This window comes from Micrasema longulum, unplaced genomic scaffold (genome assembly GCF_059751315.1).
Source record: "Micrasema longulum isolate JH-2025_06_02 unplaced genomic scaffold, ASM5975131v1 h1tg000343l, whole genome shotgun sequence".
NCBI classification, from domain to species: Eukaryota; Metazoa; Arthropoda; class Insecta; order Trichoptera; family Brachycentridae; genus Micrasema; species Micrasema longulum.
The window spans coordinates 262424-285511 of record NW_028277546.1 but is presented as its reverse complement, the minus strand read 5'-3'; the positions used below and the strand labels follow the sequence as shown (position 1 = coordinate 285511).

Here is a 23088-nt window from a genome sequence, read left to right as displayed (position 1 = left end):
GCGAGTAGATAGGTACGTACCTACCTAGCTGGGTAGGTACCTACCTACCGAATTTCAGAGCATAATATCAGTCGACAATATTAATTTGATTTGTCACAGACCCATAAATAATCAGCCTGTACCATAAAGCAATCACAGACTGAAATTTATTACGAGCGATAAATTTGAAATTGAAACCGTCGCGCACGCCGGCGGCGCAGGGTTAATATGAAAGGGGGCGACGCTTATTAATGCCGCGGTTATGAAAATGTAAATATGCCCCGCCCCGAATATGGAAAGGGGCGGGGGTTATGATTGGCGGGCGAGTGGAATGGACAATGTTTGATTTATGATTGGTCGAGGCCCCGCCCGCTGTCATAACCGGTGCGGGGGCGGCGGGGCGCCGCGCGGGGCGCGGGGCGGCGCGGGGGCGGCTGCGCGGGCCCCCTCAGTCGCGGCGCGGAGACCAAGGCGGCCGGCCGCTGTTACACGTCTGACGCTCGCCGGGTAGGACGTCCGCCGTGCGCCTATTGTCACACGAGACAAACACTAACTCGACGAGAGATAAAAATATACATCACCTGTATATCAATCGCTGGAAAAAAGCTTTCGCAGCGCGACAAGAGTTCAATGAAAATATTACACGTGTGATCATATTTCAGTGATTTTGAACTAAAGACATTTGAGCATTTTGTTTTTATTGCGTTATTTCTCGATACAGATGCATTTTTATCGACATTCAGTAGTGGTTCACGGGACATTTCGCTTTTTTATTTATTTTTTAATGATCTAGTCGCAGAATGGACTCAGTGTGTGGTAAACCATGCCGAAAGTGGTATTTCGATGCAAAAGTGTTTTGAACGTTTCTATGTTGTACCTTTATTGAACTGTAGTTCAAAATGATACAATTCGGGACAATAAAGTATGGAATACAGTTTAGAGCCAGCAGTAAAGATAAACCGAAACATCAAAGGGGTAAGTCTATATTTTTATCATAAAAACAATTAGACAAACAGGTTTAATATTCATTTTTAATGACTAGTAAAAATGTTTCAAAACGGAAGCAAAAATAAATTTGCGAAATATGAGTTTTAGGATAGGACAGAATAAAAACACGTTTTAAGGATTAAATGGGAAACCCTTTTTTTATACAAAACGCATGCAGTTCAATAAAAGTACACATGAAAAAATGAAAACAGTTTTAAGTATTTGTACATAGGTAATACAATCAGACTGATGGATTTCGCACTTACATTGAAAAAATTCGTGATTTTTGCATTTAAATTTAAGCTATATAACTTAATTCACTAACTAAATATAATGGACTTTGTCCGTAAATAAATAAATAAATAAATCTCGATTGGTGTGTGAATTTGAGTGACGAATAAAATGTGTTTAATTTTAAAATTAGAAAACACGTTTTGTGATTATGAATATAGGAAGTGATAAGCTATAAATTTTAAAATAAAATAGCAATTGTGTTATATAAAATGCAGGTGTTGTTTACGTTTCGTTGGCTACAGTTTGTGTGAAGATAAACAGGAAATTTATTGAAATTCACGAAATCTTTGACTAGGCAGTATAAGATAATGCATACGATTTTTAAAGAATAAACTCATTCGATATTTCGTACACATCGTTAAAATAAATAATTAGGTATCTACGCCAGTTCAATAAAACGTATTTTTTCGAATGAGTTCTGTGCAATCGATAAAATTTCCTTATACGGATATAAAAACTTTATTATTTGAGGATAAAATCATTTTAATTACTCAACTACACACTGTGCAATATATTGTATTTACTTTTATTGGACTAATGTCGCCAAGGCGGGAGCAATGTAAAATAATTAAAATCGAGATGGATTAAATTTTACTTTAATCTAATTGAATATTTAAATAAAGATAGTTTTTTAACGCATTTTAAAAATCACAAAGTTACGAAAATTCTTGTTAAAATTACATTGAAAAAAGTTCAAATTTTTCATTATACCTACCTGGGTCGCAGAAAATATATTTTGTGTAAATTAGTGTTTTTTTTTTTATTTAACATGATTTCAATTATTTTATGAATAAATCTAACTTTTGTTTTTTTATGGATAATTAGAGGCCTATTTTTGATTGCCTTGATTTTTCAAAGATTTGGCGTAAAAAGCTTAGATTTAGACGTATCGATTTTTAAAGTTTATTTTTACAGATAGTTAATTTATAAATTGATAGAAAAAAATTCTGTGTTTATTTTAATTAGAGGTCTCGGGTTCGAATCCCGGATTGGTTCAATAAAATAGGTATTTCAAAATAATTTGTAAGAGTAAAGAAAATGGGAAGAAAAAAAATCGTGTTCATTTGATTTGGTAATTTAAGCCTTTTCTTTGATATTCACATTAAAATTTAAATCACTTGTCAATATTTTTTAACGAACATTATTTTTATTAATGCGTACATTTGTACCTTGATATCTTATTTTTTTATTGACTGATCGATAAATGCACACCTCAACAAAACATGGGTATAGGTAAAAACCTTAATTTTTTTCTAAAATAATTTTCATGAAAAAAAACTTGAGATTTTAAACATGCAAACCTAAAAAATTAAACAGTAGGTAATGTATTTACCCACCTGTTTCGGAAAAATGTTGAATTCAGCGATAGTAAAATTTTGAACAAAAATCTGCCGTAATTTATCCAAAAGGTGTTTGTTTTTATTGAAATTGCAGTCAGACGATTATTTTGGAATGTAGATATAACTTTGCATAAAATATTTTGATTTAAATTTACCTGCATATGCAAATTAGATTTTTTATATTTGAATTCATAACCCGGCCCGTTACAGACGCAACGTATTTCACTGATAAGCCGTAAAATGTATTTAAGCGTCATTATAACCGACCGTAAATTTGTGTAATGATCACGTCGGATAGAAAAAACTATTTTTATAAAAATATTTTATTGCATTTTTACGCAGAATCTGTTTTTAAAATAGCGGGCTGATTTTAATGAGTACCCACATAATTATGTTTATTGTATTTTAATTTGAGAGATATTTATATTAATAAAACATTGCATTAAGTTATTTTTCCTTAAATATAACATAAAATCTACTCGTAGGCACTGAATATACACAAAAATTCCCGCGTGGCGCAATAAACATCTCGCAGGATAATCTTGAACCGAGTTATCGGGTTCTATTTCTGACTGGTTCAAAGTGAAAATTTTATTTATGTTTTTTTTACACGAACAAATACTTGAAACAGATATTTTATATCGCGTTGATGGAAAATTCCAATGGTGTAGATGACAATTTACGATATTGCCGATATAGCAAAATACTTTCCTACCAACATAGGATTTTTCTTTAAAAGACAAGATAATATTTAGCAACAAATTACTCTTAATCGTCGAATGGCGTAAGATTGATAATTTTTAGTAATGTATAAATATTTTAGGTTTATTTTTAGATTCGACAAAATAAATCATAGTGGATTTTAATTTCACGAATCTGAAATGCTACAAAAAAAAACACAACTGGGTTTATTTGTTTACCAAATCAATGCCCTATGCACCATAAGTGAAGATATATGTTAAGATCGACATTGATAGTTAATTTTGCCGGTATGAAAGAGTTAAAATAAGTTAGTTCCTACCTAAGTATCATATAATCTTGAGTAGGTAGATTCATACATAGGTTGGTATTGCTGGATGGAGTTAATTTTTACTGTTTTTTTTTACTACGAAATATCTAAGTAGGTATAAAACAGAACCCTGTATCTCAATCACAAATAACTGTCGACGTGCTAATAAGCGACGTGATAACAATTTCTCGCAATGGTTGTTTATCGTATTCGCGATCACAATGGAACATCCGTGAACACCTAATATTAAATGACAAATTATTTACGTTTCGCGACCTATTTACCTACCGCAATTACATATTTGAACTTCACCAGTGTACATATGAAAAATATTCAAAAACTGCTATTTTCATTTATTTATTTATTATTTATCACGCTATTTATTGCATTTAGCCGGCGGTTGGCAAGCCAAATGCCAAGAAAAGCAGTCGCCATAGTAATTGTAATTTAATTTTCACTTTTTTGTATTAGATGCTCCTTACTATTTTGCAAATGCAATATATTGTATTATTTTTTAGGGTAAACGCCGATTTTTCGCCAGTGAACTGTATTTATTTACGAGGAAAACAAAAAACAAACCGACACGAGCGTTGACTTAGAGATTACATACGCGTCGAATTATGTCTGCGATAACTTAAGCGTGTTCATTATTGTTCATTGTGATCGCTGAAATGCTTAGCATGTTTTTAAGCACGTCGATAGTTATTTGTGGTTGAGCTACAGGACTATTGTTTTCCACTCAACAGCTACCCTGAGGTGAAAATCCTGAAAAATTAAATCATGTGGAGATAAGTCCGCCTTATAGTAAAATGGTTGGCGCGTTCGCCTACCATCTTTGAGATCATGGTTTCGACTCTTAAGAAAGTCGATATAAAATCGTTTTCAAAGGTGGTTTTACACAAAAAAATCGTTGTCCCCGGACTGCAACCTGAAGCGTAAAACTGATTGCCTCGCCTTTACGTAACTGATTATCAAGTTACATTGCATTTGGAGTACCGATGATATAATATAATATCATTGGTACTCCAAACCATTGGTACTCCAATATAATATAATATCATTGGTACTCCAAATACATAATCGGGGATGATTATAATGTAGTAGGTGTTATTCTGTGTATTTTTAATCGGATTTCAATTCGCACTTTGATTTTTTGCGAATCAGTGAAGCATTTAATAATCTAAGCCGGATATACCTACCAACAATCATTTACTCGCCCAGCTGTCGGGAGGTCATTTTTTACACCTGTAGTTGAATTATTTACCTAATTATATTAATATTATCAAATCAAATTATAAGGTTTAATTAATAGAACTCTGCTGTATAAATTGAAATACGCTTATTGAAGAAATATTATCAGTGTATCGGTGTGACCCAGGCCAGGGGGCGATAACAGTGAGAAGTTAATATAATTTTGTTAAACTGTCTATAAAGTAAGTAATTATTTGTAAGATTTTTTTATTTAAAACGGGTTCACGTACATTTTTACACGAATATCCACATTTTCGTTCAGAATATTCAATTTTACTTTATAGACATACCTACTTCGACTTTATAGACTACATAATATAGAATATAAAGTAAAATCGAATTTCAAAGTGTCTTCGTCGATAACCAGTAATTTACTAGTTTCGGAAAAAAAATGCTTGGGTTAGTACACACATTTTCGTACAGAAAATTTTATTTTACTCTATAAACGAAGTTTATAAGCTTTTAAATTTAATCTCGACGTTTTATATGTTGATCGAGCTGTTGAAAATATTATATACCATTATTTTATTACCTTGTTTGTCTTTGCTACATAGTTGTATATTACGAGTATTTTTGTTTAGTTTCTTGTACATACATATATTTCTTCATATAACTGTGTTAATTAGCTAAGGCCGTATACATAATAAATAAATAAACAATTGAATATAACTCTGTTAACTTCCCATTGTTACCGGGCCATATTGTAGTGAACCAACCATTAAAATAAATACTTCACGTTGACCCTGCCAGGAATCGAACCGGGACGAACCGTGGACATATTTTCACTCGATTTCCTTTTTCAGGATTTTCATCTGAAAGTAGCCATCGAGTCAAAACGCTTATCCGAGTTCTATTTCACTCACAGAACTGTATTATTTATTCACCTGGACACGAATAGTAGGTATAATACATAATACAGCATATAATATTATATTTATTTATAATATCAACCCAGTTAATTACATTATTGAATTATATACGCATCCAGATGTCAGTCTTAATCAATACTGAAGAAATATTATACTAAATCTGGTATTCGTATTCAATCGGGTATTGTCTATAACTAAATAATATGAAGGTATAAAGTTTTATTTTACATAAAAGTATACGAATAACAACATTTTTAACGACGACTTATTTTTAACTTTCAATGGGATTCTACCAACAGATATAAAATTGAAAATCGGGCGGAGTGATGAATGTTATGTAGTGAAAGGTGAAGCCTTAAACCAGTCAATGACAGATCTAAGGCATTGAATGTCTAGACTATTATCTTCCCTTCTCAAATAATTTCTTAGTCTTCTTTGAGATACTTGCCAGCATTAGCTGAGTACCTAAACCTGATTATTAGAGTACCTAAAAATATCATTACACTACAAGTTATAGGAGTTGAAACTATTTATTTCAACAATTATTCATATTTTCATGTAGGTAATAAATAGTTGACATAGATTGTTTTGAACTATGTGCCTACCATTCACTTGCCTGTTATATTTCTGTTAGTAGCCGTAGGTAATGTACCACTATCTGAATATTGATTATCATAATAACGTGCATAATAAATAACTTATGATAAAAAACATGCAAAACTGAAAATGTTTCGTCAAAAACTCATTTAAACTTATAAACCTACCTACACGTATCTATTTTTTTATGTTGACTTTTTTCTTATGAATATTTTATAAAAACTATGCAATCAAACACACCGACTTATATTTTTCAACGTTTACATGAATTTAGAGTCGTTTAAATAATCTTTATCTATTATAAAACATGATGCAAATATGGTAAAATAATAATATCTCTAAACTTCCTTAACCTGCTCAAATTTATAAAATCAATAGTCCCTTATGTAAATTACTTAAAATTGTAATAACCTGTAAGTGTAATTATTATATTAAGTACTTCATAATATTAATAATATTTAATTAGGCTTGTCCATATGTCCATTTCAAAAAATATTTTTTTATTGACTTATTTGTGCGTGTTGTGTTCACGTATTAAAATTGATGAACAATATCTAAACGTAACAAATTGTGACTAATTACAATACCACGTCATACGTAGGTATTGTTTATTGTTTGTGAACCATAATAATAAACAAATAAATAATCTTTGTCTCTGTTTAGATATTCGAAAACATAAGTTGACAAGAATAGTAAGATAACTTAAGATTAGTAATAAAATTTGAATTAAACTATTTATTTTATAAAACAAGATATCTACCTATTTCTTAAATGCTTTATTGTGCGAGATTATAACATCTTAAGTATTAAAATAAACATTTAATAGCATTACCTGCATTTAATATAAAAAAATATCAAAAGTATATTCAAAGAGATTTAAAGAGATTATTGGTTCTTTTATTTACTAAACCCATGTACAGTGATTTTTATGAAACGTTAAAAATGAATACCAACTTGTTTCCAATTGAAGTATTTGAACTTTACTGAATTTATTTGATTATTTTATTTATTTGTTTACGCCACACAAATACCAAAAATCGGTCCTAAAAATAAAGCTATCAAAAACTCATATCACTGTAAGCAATATATCGTCGACGGAACGTTAAAACAATGTTTATTTTTTTAAATAATAATGTTACCTGCCTACATTTAAACTAGTTCCATTTTACTTCGCAGCTTATTAAAAAAAACAACTAATCATCATCAATCAGATATAGGTATTTTAAATAGAAAAATTATTTGCAAGTACCTACCAAAAATAGTTTGTTAACATTTTTAGGTTTGTAATAAATTACATTTATTATATGCAACATGACTCGTATACAAAACCCTAAACTATTCATTTGACTAAAACCGAAATGAGGGCTTTAAACTATATATTTTATTCATAGTTACTGTCCCAGAATGAAAAACTAAATGAATAAATGTAAAATGATTGTCTCAATTTTTTTTTCATGGAAATGTTTCTTTGAATTTTGCAAAATACTTCCCTGATCCCCGCAAGAATTCCCGACGGCATTTTATACTTGCGACTAGCGCCATCTACGATCGGGTAGCAAAACTAACTCACATTTATTTTGAATCATTTTTATTTGTGTTGTAGTGTTCACAATCAATCTTCAAAGATCATAAAAGTTATTTGGCAAATAAATTAAAATAAAAAGCTTACTAATATTTAAAATATTAAAAAAAATATCTTCATCAATATTTCATTACTTTTACTTTATTTTAAAAAATGCTGGTTTTGATCAGCGTGTTTTCTCATATTTTTATTATTAGTTTTTTTTAATATGCAATTAGCTCACTTCTACTAAATTTACAATTTTCGGTTATCTATCAAGATTTTATTTTAGAAGTTCTTGTTTTATTAACATATCGACGCTGGAAAGAAAAAAGATACCAAGCGACATGTAGCAACTTTGCAAAAGAATCAATTAAAGTTTTTTTGTTTTATTGTTCAATCAATCAAAAATTTCAAGCATACGTATTATTTTGGTGTGATTTTTACATAATTTAAATAAAAAATACGAGATTGTTTATTACTTTATTTAAATAAACTTAAATTGGCTCTTTTGTAAAGTTGCTACACGTCGCTTAGTAACTTTTTCCTTTCCAGCGTCGATATAAGAAAATTCGTATTTTTTTCTTAAAAGGTTATTTAAATATGAATGTGGGTGCACATATTTGAATATACGGTAAAACTCCAACTATCCGGATTTATGAGATTGTATTGCTTTTGAAATAATACAGCGAGTTGAAATCACATTAAAAACTTACCTAAACATGTCCGGCCAAGTTAATTGCACAATTAAATGAAGGAATTTAATGAATCTTGATGAAGAGAAAACCACCGAAAAGTCGGTCCAAGAGTAGCCATCGAATCAAAAACACTCGTCTAGGGTTAAGCTTTATTTCGTATGCAGAACTGTATTCGTAAAAAAATATTTTATTTTAAGTGATATTTTTATACGCCTGTATTGGTTTACAAGTGTAAATACCTATTTATGTCAGAGCTTAAAAAAAATCGCTGACCATTGGATTAATTATGTGTTATTATTATTGTTACAGGTGAAAGCTCCGGATCGGGCTCAGAAGAGGAAAGTATAAGGACCAGTGGAGATCTCCCCGCATACATGCAGCAACAATTGGGGAGACCGGAGAGTGAGGACCTCTCTGGGTTGGCGGTGGAGTCCCGGGGGGGGAGTGCGCCCCCTGAAGAACCAGAGGAGATCATGCCCTCTGACCCAGAGGATATGCTCGTATCAGGGGACGAGGACATGGAGCCCGAGCCTGACATGGACGATGAGGAGGGTGATGGCGAAGGAGGCAAACGCCTGGAGCAGGTCCGCCGGCACCGACAGGATGCTGAGAATAACAACAGCTTGGAAGATGGCGAGGGTGATACGCCCAACCCAGCTGTGCCCTTCCCTTTCCCCGCGGCTAGCCACGTAACGCTAGAGGCTCTACAAAATACCAAAGTGGCTGTGGCTCAGTTTGCTGCCACAACTATGGCCAATAATGCAGATAACGAAGCGGCTCTCCAGGAATTGGCAGTTCTACAAAGTACCTTGTTTACTCTGCAACATCAACAAGTCTTCCAATTGCAACTGATTCAGCAATTACAGAATCAATTGTCGTTAACGAGGCCTAAAGACGATAGATCTATTACTCCACCTTCCAGTGAGGCAATTATTCCCGTGCCAGTGACGGTACCACGTCCTCCGCCTCCTAGATTACCAACCCCTTCACCTCCGAAGATTCAAATACCGACGCGAGAACCGACTCCCGTCCGAATAGACACGCCAGTTTCCTTTCCGACTTCTCAAGCCGTCCCTCCCTCGCACCCCCAGCCGCCGGCGCTAAAGCAAGAATTGCTATCTATTCCAAAGCCTCCAACGCCGTCACCACCAGTAATGTCTGCCCATCCGCCTTATAGTTCAATCTCTGCCGCTCTTGCGTCGACAATAATTACAAATAATGATCCTATACCATCTATGAATGAACCAAATACTCTCGAGATGCTTCAGAGGCGAGCGCAAGAAGTTTTGGACAATGCTTCTCAAGGACTCCTTGCTAACAATCTTGCGGACGAGCTTGCCTTCCGGAAGTCTGGAAAGATGTCGCCGTATGATGGAAAATCTGGTGGCAGAAACGAGCCGTTCTTCAAACACAGATGTCGCTACTGTGGGAAGGTGTTCGGCAGTGATTCCGCGCTGCAGATCCACATTCGCTCCCACACAGGTGAACGCCCCTTTAAATGTAATGTGTGCGGCTCCCGCTTTACTACCAAGGGCAACCTAAAAGTGCACTTCCAGCGCCACACGGCCAAGTTCCCGCACGTTAAAATGAACCCTAACCCGATCCCGGAACATTTAGATAAATACCATCCCCCGTTACTGGCTCAACTGTCCCCGGGCCCCATGCCTGGGATGCCCCCTCACCCGATGCCCTTCCCGCCCGGCGGGTCACCGTTCCCGCCAGGTCTACCGCTGTACCGCCCACCGCCGCGAGATATAATGCCTCCACGACCACTCTCTGACAAACCTTCACCCCTACATCCGTTGTTTGCTCTGAGAGACGAACAAGAGATTCCCGCTGACCTCAGTAAACCGGTATCGTTAAGTCCTCATGAAGTTTTGGATGAAGATCGGTTTAAAATGGAGCCTCAGGATGATGAACATCCGAGAGATCGAAGTTTCGAAGAACACGATCGCGTAACACCTAAAAGAGAACCAGATATTGACCGAGAGTCACCAGAGGCTGATCGGGAACCAGATAGATTTCCGTCACCTTCGCCTTACGACGAGTGCAGTATGGACTCCAAGTACAGCAGTGAGGACATGCAAGGGCGTGACAGTCCCGACGAGAAGCGCGACCCCGACCCCGACCAGCCGGAAAACCTTTCAAGTAAGACATCGTCGATAGCAGGTTCCCTTTCGATACCCATGGGACGACGAATGCCCTCATCTTTTCCATTTCCTTATAATGCCTCCCCTCCTAGTAGCGCTTCCTCCGGGAGCTTATCCATGTTTCACGCCTCTGGCCTGCCCGGTTTAATGATGGACGCTGATCCAACGAGGGATCCTGTAGTATATAATTCTCTTCTTCCGAGACCTGGAAGCAATGACAATTCTTGGGAAAGCTTAATTGAAGTCACAAAAGCATCAGAAACCAGTAAACTTCAACAACTAGTCGATAACATAGAAAACAAAATGACAGATCCAAATCAATGTGTAATTTGCCAAAGAATTTTATCATGTAAAAGTGCTTTACAAATGCATTACAGAACACACACGGGTGAGAGACCATTTAGATGTCGAATATGCGGAAGAGCTTTCACTACAAAGGGAAACTTAAAAACTCATATGGGTGTTCATAGGATGAAACCTCCAATGAGAGTACTTCACCAGTGTCCGGTATGTCATAAAAAGTTTAGCAATACGCTTGTATTACAGCAACATATAAGATTGCATACGGGAGAACCAACAGATCTCACACCAGAACAAATACAGGCGGCCGAAATAAAAGAATCTCCTTATATTGGTGGCTTTCCAGGACCGGGCCATTTTTTTCCCCAGGGTTTTCATATGCCAGGCAGACCACTTTCGGGGTTTTCCGACCTCCGAGATACGAGCCAAGATTTTAAAGATGAGTACTTGAGTGATGATGGTACGATGGACAGAGACGATTATGATGATGATTCGAGTCAAAGAGGTTCGGTAGAACCAAAAGCATCAGAAACTCCATCATTTTCCGCGTCATTAGCTGCCCTCGAAAATCAAGTGAAAACAATAACGACTATGGTATCTCACCCATCAGCGCCACAAGTGAGTTCTTCTATAGAAAGCCTTCAGCAGAATCGACCTAGAACGTCCACCCCTACCCACATTCCTGCACCCGAAGGAGAGAGATCCCCTGCTCCATCTCCACAGCTGACTACCCCTTCGCCGCCACCGACTCCGCTTCAGGGTGCCATGGACTTGACCCCGCGGCCACCGTTCGCCAATCTGTACAATTTCTCTCTGCCGGAGTCAGGAGTCACGGGCGGGGGCGCGCTGTCGTCCCTGGCGAGTTCGATGCTGGGCGGCACCCCATTCAGCCCCCTCGGCCTGGCGCTGGGCCCCGCAGGTAGGCGGATAGCGGAGCGCCTGCCCGACCCGACCGACCTCTTCGGGGTCTGCGGGGTCCCAGCCGCTCCGGCCTCGGTACCCGACGGGGTCGGTTGTGCACCACTTCACTCCGGGCAGGCCTCGATTCACAGCTTCCTTACCTCTTCCTAATCCCTTTCGCATTTTCTATTATACGATTTTCGGAATTAGATATTTATCATTGGTTACTTTATAAGATTCAGAAACGTTGTAAAAATTACCAATTTAAGAGATTGCGCAAAACCATATCATTAATAAAAATAATAAAAAATAAGGAAACATAGATACATATGTAATAAATCATATAAATGCCTGATCGTAAATGGTACTACAACATAACTGCACAAGCTGCCTACTAGATGGAATCCATTCTTGGCAGAATCCCAAACTTGTCGATATTGCTATAATATTGAAACAAAAATACAGACTCAGATTCGAAAGGAAAACAATTGTATAAATGGTTTTGATCAAATGTATAATTTGAAGTAACACAGTGCATTTCAGCATTTTTAATGTACATATTATATTATATACACTTAGTACAAATTACTAAGTATAAAAAAGAAATAATGGAACAGCGAAATAGCGAAACGACACGTCTGAATAGGTACAATGAAAATAATAAAATTAGTTTCATGTTACAATAAAACGAAAAAAACTTAAAATATTTAATCCGTAATTCTATTTTGATAATTGTAAATAAAATTGTTTCCAAGAATTAAACAAATAACATCGGACTACAAGTTAATCATGCGAAAATCTGAATTAAATCGATATGTTTTGGTAGCAATATTCTCGGTAATTTTTACAGCGAAAAAAATCATTTTATAACTTCTTTTCTTGCTCAAGAAGTTGTCTAGGCGGCGGTCACTCAACACATCTGGAGCATTACTGCAATATTAATTATTACAATATCCAAATTGCATTACAAATAGTTTTCTTTCAAATAAAATGCCGCCTGACAGCATCTTATGGAAGTTTTATTGTTTTTATTATTCAATGATAAATCTAATTGCGCTGTACGATGTTTAAGAAATAAGCTTTCCTGTGATTTTTGCAATAGAAGAACAGATTGAATCCAATCAGATAATTTATTGTTGCGGTTTATCTTTCTGAGATTATTATTTTCTTTCATCTCCAAATTATTACGATAGTGTATTTGTAAATTACAATTATAACATAGATTCTTTGTATTGTTTATAGTGCGTGGAAATACGACATGCAACATCTGCTATAAAACCTTCGCCTGTCATTCTGCCCTGGAGATCCATTACAGAAGTCACACTAAAGAACGTCCCTTCAAATGCAACGTCTGCGACCGCGGCTTCTCAACAAAGGTAAATATTTCAGTTTAATTCAGGAAACAAGAAATTGCTCAATCGAGGAGGCTCCCAAAGACAATAAAAAATGGATCATCGATAACTTACAATAACAATAGACTCTCAAAGATAACTATAAAAAGAAACCACAAGAAATAGATAGAAAACGGCCATCTTAAAAAAAATGATGCAGTAGGTACCTACCCTTCCAGAGGCTCCGTGATTTCAAAATATTAATTTGGACTTTATTGAGTAGAACCAATCGGAATAAATAAAAACTTTTTTATGTTGCCAATTTCACAAACAGCATTTTTAATGGATTTTGGCGTGAATGAATGCGATCGCGAAGTTTTCTTTCGAGATTTAAAAACGAAAAAAAGTACTTGTATGTGAAAAATTGAATAGTGTACCAACCGAGTTATAATGAAACGAAATAATTTTGACAGAGCAAAGCATTTTTTTATACATTTTTGGTGATTTTAAATATTACTAGGTTTCTGAAAATCCTGTCACCACGGTGGTGAATCAAAACTTAGATCTCAAATCAACAGTTGTCTTACTGCTAGACCACAACTCGATTATATTAGCATATTTTGATTTCAAACTTACATATACATATCGCGTAAATGTCATTGAAATGTAAAAATCCTGAAACTGTAAGTCTTTCCTACTATGTCAGAGGTCTCGGGTTTGATTCCCGGCAGTCCCTGAACTGGCACCTGAAGCGTAAGCGATCCCACTATATACCTAGTTTCAAATGAATAAATAATTCATTCATTAATACGATCGATGATATGCCAAGTTTGAAATGTGCATGGCCGTATGCATATAAGAACAATTATGATAAAAAGATACGAATTCAATGATAATAATTTTTCCAAAGACCTATATAATCTACATGGGGTATCGAAGTTACGCCAGGCCTCAAAATTAAATGTATAATAATAAATATTGGCAAAAATAGTAATGACACGATGTCTTAAGTTATACCAGAAATGTAATGACCCTTGGGCCATCCCTGTCTTATTGAATTCGATGATTGAAAGCCAGTGGCGGCGATAATCGGGATTGCCGTCTGTTAATTATTGTGATAAACTAAAAATAGGGTTTGTCCTGGGTTGTTTTGTGTGACTGGCTCCCGTCCAGTAATTCCGTTCTATTGTACGGAACACAAATAGTAACACTTTATTCCTAGCCGTCTGACTAATATGTCTGCACAAATCTCACTAAACTTTTGATGCGACAGGGCTGCCAATTCTTATAAAAACGCGACGCGACGAAGGAGACGTGCACAAATAGGGCTTTTTTTTTACTTTTGTGAAATATTCTTGTACTAACTCATCAATTGGTGTATTACACAATGGAATTTAACTTGACAGAAATTTATTTATTTCAATTATAAACTTTGAACGAAATATTGGTATGAAACATAAATTTACTTGGCTGCGTCATACTTTTAGAAAAAAAAAGTTTATTTTAGTTAAATTAGTATTTAGAGACGTAGGAAAACTTCTAGGGTATTATTTATTTATCGGGGGAATCGTACAGCTCATTACTTACAAAAAATAATCGTGTCCATTATTCCTTAATAATGCGGTTTACGTGTGAAGCGCAGTGCTACCACACATTTGTTTGCCTTAAGGTTTGCATAATTTAATTTTGAGTTTATTCAATATTCATTTTTCCCAACCTTGTTTTAATAGATATCTATCAAATGTATTTATCGCACGTTTGTTTGTACATATAGCTAATTGAATTGAGCTAATTTGCGTTTTGAGTAGACCGCCTCTGTGGATTAGTGATCAACTGATGTTTTGAGATTCATCCTATCCTGAGTTCTCCTGGGCTGATATTCTGAACGGTATAGTGCGCGTAGAGAACGCTTTTTTAGCGCGTATTTATTACCTAAAATGAGCTAAAAAGGCGTCCTCTACGCGCGCTATACCGTTCAGAATACCACCCCTGGATCAGTGAGCATATATAATAAAACCGCTTTTCGCGAACATGGCAGTCTGATAAAAAATCGTGTCATCGAAGTTTCAGTTTCGGATTCCTCGGGCACGCCACTTTTATTACGAACAGCCAAGAGCAAGGAGAGCTAGAGAGCTAGAGAGAGTCCAGCATCGCACTGCAGGTGTACATATTCAAAAAATATTCGCAGCACTGACGTCCTGTAGACATGAAATATTTGTTTACATTTCGAACTCTTGACTTGTCTTGTATTCAAGAGAGTATTCAGTTCGTGTAGGAAAAAATGCGTTTGGAAATCATTTGCTAAATATTTAGTTAACTACCTGTGTATAATTGTGTTGACCGATTTAAATCGTCACATTATATACAGATATTGTTAAATTTGATGTTCGCGAAATCTCGCGATATATTCACTATTCCGCTTTTTGAAACGCTTTCTCTATACGCACGCAATGACACCCGAAGATCGATGTCATTCTAAACTTTTGTTATGATTTCCTCGTTTCAGAGCAGTGGCGGCCGCTGCTTGTGCCAGGGGCGGAGTGTTGTCCCCGGTGCCCCCAGGCGCCCCCCCAAGCCGCAGTTCGCCACTGCTTTGAACCATTGGAGCCCCTTCTCATTCCCGGTAAGGGTCAGTCCTTGCCGACCGCACATTACTAAGTAGATTTAGCTCTCCACGGCGAGACTGACGGCTGCCTTCTGTTGCAGGGAAACATGAAGCAGCATATGCTGACCCACAAGATCCGGGAAGCGGGAGCTGGCCTAGAGCAGGAGGAGCCCCCGGAGCCTCCGCCTAAGCGAGCACCCCCTGACCCGGAGCTGCCACTGCCCAAGAGACCTTCGAGTGAGCATCCTTTCTGTACCACGCCTAATCCTTCTAGCGCTTCATTAATCCCTCATCCGGCTAAACGCTTTCTCGTGTAACCGGCTAATAACACTGGCTGCTGACTAAACCGCCTGTGTGTGCATTGCAGACGGCCCCCCACCGGGAGCGGTGCCCCCCGCACCCGCGCCCCCGCCCCCGGCCCCACACCACCCCCAGCTGCACGCGGCCGGCCCCCCGCCATTGTCCAGCAAGCACCTGTGCGGGGTCTGCCGCAAGAACTTCTCCTCCAGCTCCGCCCTCCAGATCCACATGCGCACCCACACCGGGGACAAGCCCTTCCGCTGTTCCGTGTGCCAGAAGGCCTTCACCACCAAAGGGAACCTCAAGGTGAGCCTCCAGCACTACCGGCTAGCCGAGCAGCCAGGCAGCCGCGCGGCCGATCTAACTTTTTTTTAACGCTTCGCCATCTCGCTTTACTCACAACTCGCATAATACCCAATATCGATAAATTGATTATGTTTTATAACAACTACGTAGAATAGCTACTAATGAAAGTTATATTTCAGGTACATATGGGAACCCATATGTGGTCGAACGGAGCGTCCCGAAGGGGACGCCGTATGTCCCTGGAGCTGCCCCCGCGCCCCTTACCCCTGAGCCCACAGGACTCCGACTTTCTGCAGCGCCGCCCAGATCTCTTCTATCCCTACCTGCCGGCACCCTTCCTTAATGGCATGCAACAAAAGGTAAACTTTTACAATTTTTTGACCATTGAAATGTATGAACCAAATCAAATAATTAATCTTAAAAATTTAATGCTAGTAAAATTCTCTAATCAAGCATATTTATTTTAGCTGAACGAAATCTCCGTGATTCAACAGAACGCTGCCGGCCAGAATGGGCTCTCGTCCCCGGGAGCCAAGTTCCCGGGCCTACTGGGGTTCAGCCCCTTCGGGCCCCCCCCGCCGCCTCTCTCGGGGCCCGGTTCCCCGATGAGCGATAAGCCGCCCTCGTCCCTCAGCTCCCCTCCCCCAGAGCGCGAGGAGGAGGAGAGGCGGCGGGAGCTGGAGGAGCGCCGGAGCCAGGTGTGGGAGTTGCACTACGAGAGGTCGGGCGCCCCAGAGGGCGAGGGTCCTCTGCCCCTACTGGGGCCCCCGTCTCGAGGAGAAGGGCTGGCCGCGTGACTGCCTGCACACCTCTCGACCTTCCCCACATATCGCAAGTTCGGTGAAGTGACATTCAGGAATGACTAAATTGTTCGTACTTCAGTGATATTCCGTTTGTGTAAGGTATGATAGATGTTATAAATCAACCATGAACCGTGTGTACTCGAGGCGAATGGATGAGCGTCCCCATTTGTACTTATTTCTAGGAAGTTAATCATACCAAAAATGATCTAAAATAATGTAATATAAGCGCCTTGTTTAAGAAATACATCATTGCTAATAAAAGCGGGTGTAACTGACCATCGGTGTTGTAAAAATAATTACGAATCTCTTATTTTGGCATTTACTATGGTGTTTTATATTATTCGTTATACGTAGACATAATTGTAAATCTTTACAGGATAGTATAATCCGTAAGTGCATCCATCACATGTATAGAAGTAATATTTAAGTAAATATGTAATTAAATAGACTATCATAAAACAACACCATAAGCAACTACCATCTCTTCTGACATTTTGCGAGTGTACAGACTGGCTATTACAGACGTGGATGTAATGTTCCTATTTTAAAACTAGTCTGTAATATACATAGTACATGGATTAATATGTATATGGAAAGGCCACATGGGGCTAATATAAACATTAAAATAAATTATTGATTAACTACATTTATGGTCTGTATTCGATGCAACTTGTCTCTTATTCCACTACTTAGTTAATTTCCAACATCAAAGTTCTTATTCGTCTTGGTCGATACTCTAAAACTGTAATTTAAATTATATCAAATCTAGATAAACAAGCGACCATAGAGTATAACAGTTTTCTAAATCTTAGGAGATTAAATTAACTCGCATCTTGTAGGTTTATTTTACTCGAGTAAAATATCACACAACCCAATGTATAGACAAATTATTATCAGTGTTAGATAGTTGAGATAAGGGGATAGAATCTTGGAAGAGTCACGGCGGAAGGTCAGATGTAGCGGCCTTCACCGGACTCTCGAATAGCTTCATTCCAGGAGTTCATCTCAAGTCTGATGAGCATTTTGTGCTTGCAGCACACGGTCTGTAGAATTAAGTTAAGTATAGGCGCTAACGGGCCCGAGGCAATGATCTGTCAACCTGTGATACACAACTGAGCCATCGAGGGCTGCTCCCTAATTATTTATTCCGTTATAGAACGATTGACAAAGCTCTCATATCATACCATCTAAGTCAATCTTAAAACAATAGTTTTAACACAAAAATTCAATTCATATTATTTACACGCATTTATAAACAGTTTGGTGTTTATTGATCCTTTTGGTATGCTTCATATTTGTAACAGTTAAAGCATTTAATATAAAAAATCTTTTCTTTGAAACCTAGATTTAAAAAATGAGCTCTTATCATAATGTGAGGAGTATATTTTTATAAATAGTATGTGCTTTCTTATCAATTGTTTAATAATTAAATTTTAAATATACCATCAAAATATATATTCAATCTGAAAACTAAATTATTCAGATGTTCTTTATTAAAAAAAACCTTATCAATAAATGTGAACTTGGAGTAAGCACATAATAAAAGAATATATTTTATAAAAATTATCCCACACATGTATGGTTTCCAAGAACCTTTAATAAAAATTGAAGCTTGAACTTCTTTACAATAGCAATTATTTATTAATCCTTTTTGTATATATATTTTTAGTAAGTTCAGCATTTGTCTATAGCGCAAAAGGATAAAACTTTTCCATAATTGTACTGTAAATTTATTATTGGTAAATTAATAATATACACGTTTCCATTCTCACCATTGCATTATACTTACATAATTTAATAATTGAGAAACCAGTGAACATAATATCAAATATCACAAAAATCCTTAATATTTAATTAAACAATATAAAGTAAGTAATTATTATTATAAATCCTTATCAACTAAAAGTGACTGTAATAGATATCATGTGTAAATTATGTTTTCAAAGTGTTAATAATAATTATTTACATCTTGATAAAATCAAAAGAACTGTGAATTTTAGATTTGATACCTTATTCTTAAGTTTGAGATTATACGAGTATACTTTAGTTTGAAATGTTTCCGGCAAAACACGTATTTTACTTAAATTAAATTTGTTTTCTTTATATAAAAATTATTATTGTTACCTTTAAAGCGAGACTTTTATTACTTTGCATCAACACTCACGTGTATGTGTGGCATTATATTATTATCATATTTGTACATAAGTATTATTAGATATGTAATATTATAGAAATATTTTAACTATTATTGTATTGTATTATCAGTGACTGCCTATATGATATTGTAACCAGAATGAAGATATCAACAAAAAGGATGATGAATAAATAAATGTGTGCTTAATTTACTGACCTCCTTTCACTACCCCCCATATTTAAACAAAAACAGAAAAAAATACTAGATCTTCCTTATATCATATTATAAGCTATACGGGTAAATTTACTAACCTCCTTTCACTACTTTAAACAAAAACCGAATAAAATACTACTTCCTTATACTATAGCTGTACCAAAACCCGCCTATATATCACACGCATAATACCTATTCTCCTCCATGTATGCAGATCGTGGCACACCTCACTAGGGCCCAAAACAGCAAAATATTGAGTTTTGAGAATAGGTGTCTTAAAAGAATATTGTGTGTGCGGCGCTTTGACTTTGTTTGTCATCAAGCCGAGGTGATACAGTTAGCTGGCCCATATACTGTGGAAGCCTCCCGAGAGCCTTAACTGCGCTTGCCTACTCTACAGGGCATCAGGCTTTCGACGTCCGCTGCTGACTGTCAACGGTTCATGTCAGAACTGCGGGATGCGAACCTGACTTGGAAGTATGCACAAGAGCTGGCAGCTGACAGATACCTGGAAGCTCTTTGTGAACACCATATTCCCAACTAGGGAGTATACATTGAAATGATGATGATACCATAACTAGGCCAAACGTTTTATTTATTATTTTGAATCTTAAAATCCCCATTAACATTTGGCGCTTGAGAAATCACAATTTTTCTGGTTGGAGTGCATTCACAAGGTGCTATTAAAACAATTAACTACGAGTCTCCAAATATATTAATGTTTTTCGCAGTGTCTTTGGTAACTTGTTATCTTACTCTCTACACATGCGAGATAGAGGATTATAATATCCTATATTCCTAGAAATAATCTAATCTGAATATTTATCCGGATTACCTATGACTATTCGTGACCATAGAATTATAATAGTCTATAACTCTATGGTAGTAAGTTACCGTGTATATTGATATTATTAATAAGAGATGAATAAAGGTGGTAGTCAATAATTTTATATAACCAGAGGTGGTATTCTGAACGCAAAAGCGCACATAGAGAACGCATTTTTAACGCGTATTTATGTACTAAATACACGCTAACAGAGCAATCTCTTAGCCCAGGTACGGTGTATTGCGTTTCTTCATTCTTCAAGTTTATTTAGATTGAAAAAAGTTAAACAACAATCTTCATAGATGTGCAGATTACAATTTTCCCCCATTTCTAAAAATTTCGCTTGAACAGATTCTACTCATATAATTTTCGAATTGTAACTACACAGAATTATAATAGTTCTATGTGTAACTCATTCCTTTTGACACAAGACAGTCAGATTGTACTCAGAGATAACGTAGAACTATGATTGCATTGAAAATAGTAAATTGGTCAAATTGTAATTAAGATCATGATTGACAAACTATTACAATCAATTAAAAAAGAAAAATATGATACACAAAATGTGTATATAAAATGTGTAAAAGTTTATACCTACTTTTTAATTTCAGAGAAGATTCTCCAAACATTTCAATCCTCAATTCGTTATCATTGACAAAAAATGAGTAAAAATTAGGGTAACGCTTGAACAATACGAAAATTCGGCCGCAGTTCACACGTCACTGCTACGAAAATGAATACACAACGGCGTTTGTTACGAGCTAGTTCACGATTAGAATACCAAAATGGATTGGAAATGTTGGAAGATGAGTAGATAATAATAAGAAAAAACTATGGATTAGGAATTGGATGGCATGCAGATATTCACTTGGATTGTCTGCGGCGATCTTTAAAGAAAGAAGTGGAAGATCCTCAGGAGTTTCAATTGTGCGTGAGAATGTCACCAGAGCTATTTGATTTACTATTTCACCAAAAATCCAAGGCGAAAATCCAGTAATGAGAGAATGTATACCTGCCCGGGTTAAACTGCAAATAACAATAATAATAATAAATCTTTACTAACCATAATATACAATGTCATACATACAAAAATAATAACAAAGGTATGCATAGTTAAATGGCGGACTTATTGCCACTTGCAATTTCTTACAGTCTAACAAAAACTAAATAAAAAATACCATAAAAATTTATTTAAAAATAAAATAAAAACACCAAATAAATAAAAAAGCATAGCAATAGCATTTTTAGTGACTGATATGGAGGAATTAATTTTGAAATTTCCTCCAGTTGCCATTTACGGGAAATTTTCGCCAAAAATAATGTAAGAACTAAAAATATTTTTTTAAAATTAAATTAAATTTAAAAAACTTCCAAGTGACACACGCTCACGCCGAGAAAATCGCTGGCGTCACAAGGTCCTGTCTCCTGTCCGTTCGTGTTCATACGAGGACAATACGATGCTGCCGTTGGCCAATGTTGGTATGCGGAAAAAATTAATATCGGAATTTTGCCATTTTTCAATTACATTTTTAAATTTCTGAAAGCATATATTATTGAAACATCTATTATTATTCAAACAGATAAATCAATGCTTCTCCAATACAAAACTTAACTTATAATATTTTTAATTATATAATGTATAATTTCTCGTGATACATAATATTGAAGTTTGCAGGTATTAACATTTTTTATTTATCTTGCTGTATATGTATCCCAATGTATCCCAAGATTTTCGGGACTCGGGGCAGCAAAAAAAAACATTATTATTGAATAGCATATTTACATAATATTAATAAGACGACAAAGGTATACTTGGTATTAAAGGAAAACAAAATTAAGAATTACGAATTAAAGCAAAAGAGTAATAAAAAAAAAAATTATTGCAAGGCTTATCTTTCTAATACTTACTGAAACTGACATTTTATAAATTTGCATTTGCATTGATTTAAGTATAATAGTATTACTCAAAAATAAATTAATTTTAAAATTTTAACATTAAAAATAAAATAATTAACAAAATGAAGTGAATGAAAATTTAAAATAAAAGCAGATTACTAATTTTAGGTTAAAACAACAAAAAGTGTTACTTGTTTTCAAATATTATACTCTGATTATGCATTTACTAAATCTTAACCAATTTTAAAAAGCCCTTCGGGTACCCCAGTGTCAAGTTGTTCGGGGAATTCGATTTATTAGATATAAGGCAATTATATATATCTAGAATAATTAAGTTTGTGAAAGCAAATTATTCTACCAAATCCCAAAAAGAACACTCCCACACTACCAGAAGTCAAAGTAAAGGATGGGTCATGGGGTCTACCACAAACTCTGAATTCGGGCAAAGAAATTTCAGGTTTCTGGGCCCCAAAATATTCAATATGTTACCCGAACATTACAAAACCGTGACCCGAATTCAATTAAATAAATTTGTAATAAAATGGATTCTGGATTTAGGTAGAGAAAAATCGGAAAACTTACTAAAAAACATTCTAAAACAATAAATGGTATATATATTGTATAACTTTGTAATAAATTAACTAGTAGGTAGTCATGTTATTGTTTATTTTTGCATAAAAATGTCTGCCTTAAAACAGGTTGTACCTAGTTAGGCAGACTAGACATAATCCAGAAAAAT

General features: G+C 35.8%; 1 protein-coding gene across 6 annotated transcripts; it reads left to right on the top strand.

Moving 5' to 3' along the window:
- The first annotated feature begins 429 nt into the window (after positions 1 to 429).
- LOC148282285 (homeotic protein spalt-major-like) lies at positions 430 to 18504 on the top strand. 6 transcript variants are annotated; one of them, XM_088225343.1, is made up of 8 exons: positions 430 to 954; positions 8895 to 10067; positions 13178 to 13311; positions 15773 to 15889; positions 15973 to 16108; positions 16239 to 16477; positions 16657 to 16836; positions 16945 to 18504. In XM_088225343.1, the coding sequence occupies exons 1-8, from the start codon at positions 879 to 881 to the stop codon at positions 17272 to 17274; spliced, it is 2385 nt and encodes a 794-aa protein (XP_088081469.1). In that variant the 5' UTR covers positions 430 to 878; the 3' UTR covers positions 17275 to 18504. The 6 variants fall into 6 exon arrangements, with proteins under 6 accessions (XP_088081469.1, XP_088081467.1, XP_088081464.1 ...); XM_088225341.1 differs by having other exon boundaries at positions 8895 to 10733; XM_088225338.1 differs by having other exon boundaries at positions 8895 to 11954.
- The last annotated feature ends 4584 nt before the right edge of the window (positions 18505 to 23088 follow it).

Bases quoted from the DNA above. Each gene is read 5' to 3' on its own strand.
- LOC148282285 (XM_088225338.1), top strand. From the start codon at position 879: ATGATACAATTCGGGACAATAAAGTATGGAATACAGTTTAGAGCCAGC. The intron at 16,478-16,656 runs GTGAGCCTCCAG...GTTATATTTCAG, and splicing joins CCACCAAAGGGAACCTCAAG to GTACATATGGGAACCCATAT. The intron at 16,837-16,944 runs GTAAACTTTTAC...TATTTATTTTAG, and splicing joins TTAATGGCATGCAACAAAAG to CTGAACGAAATCTCCGTGAT.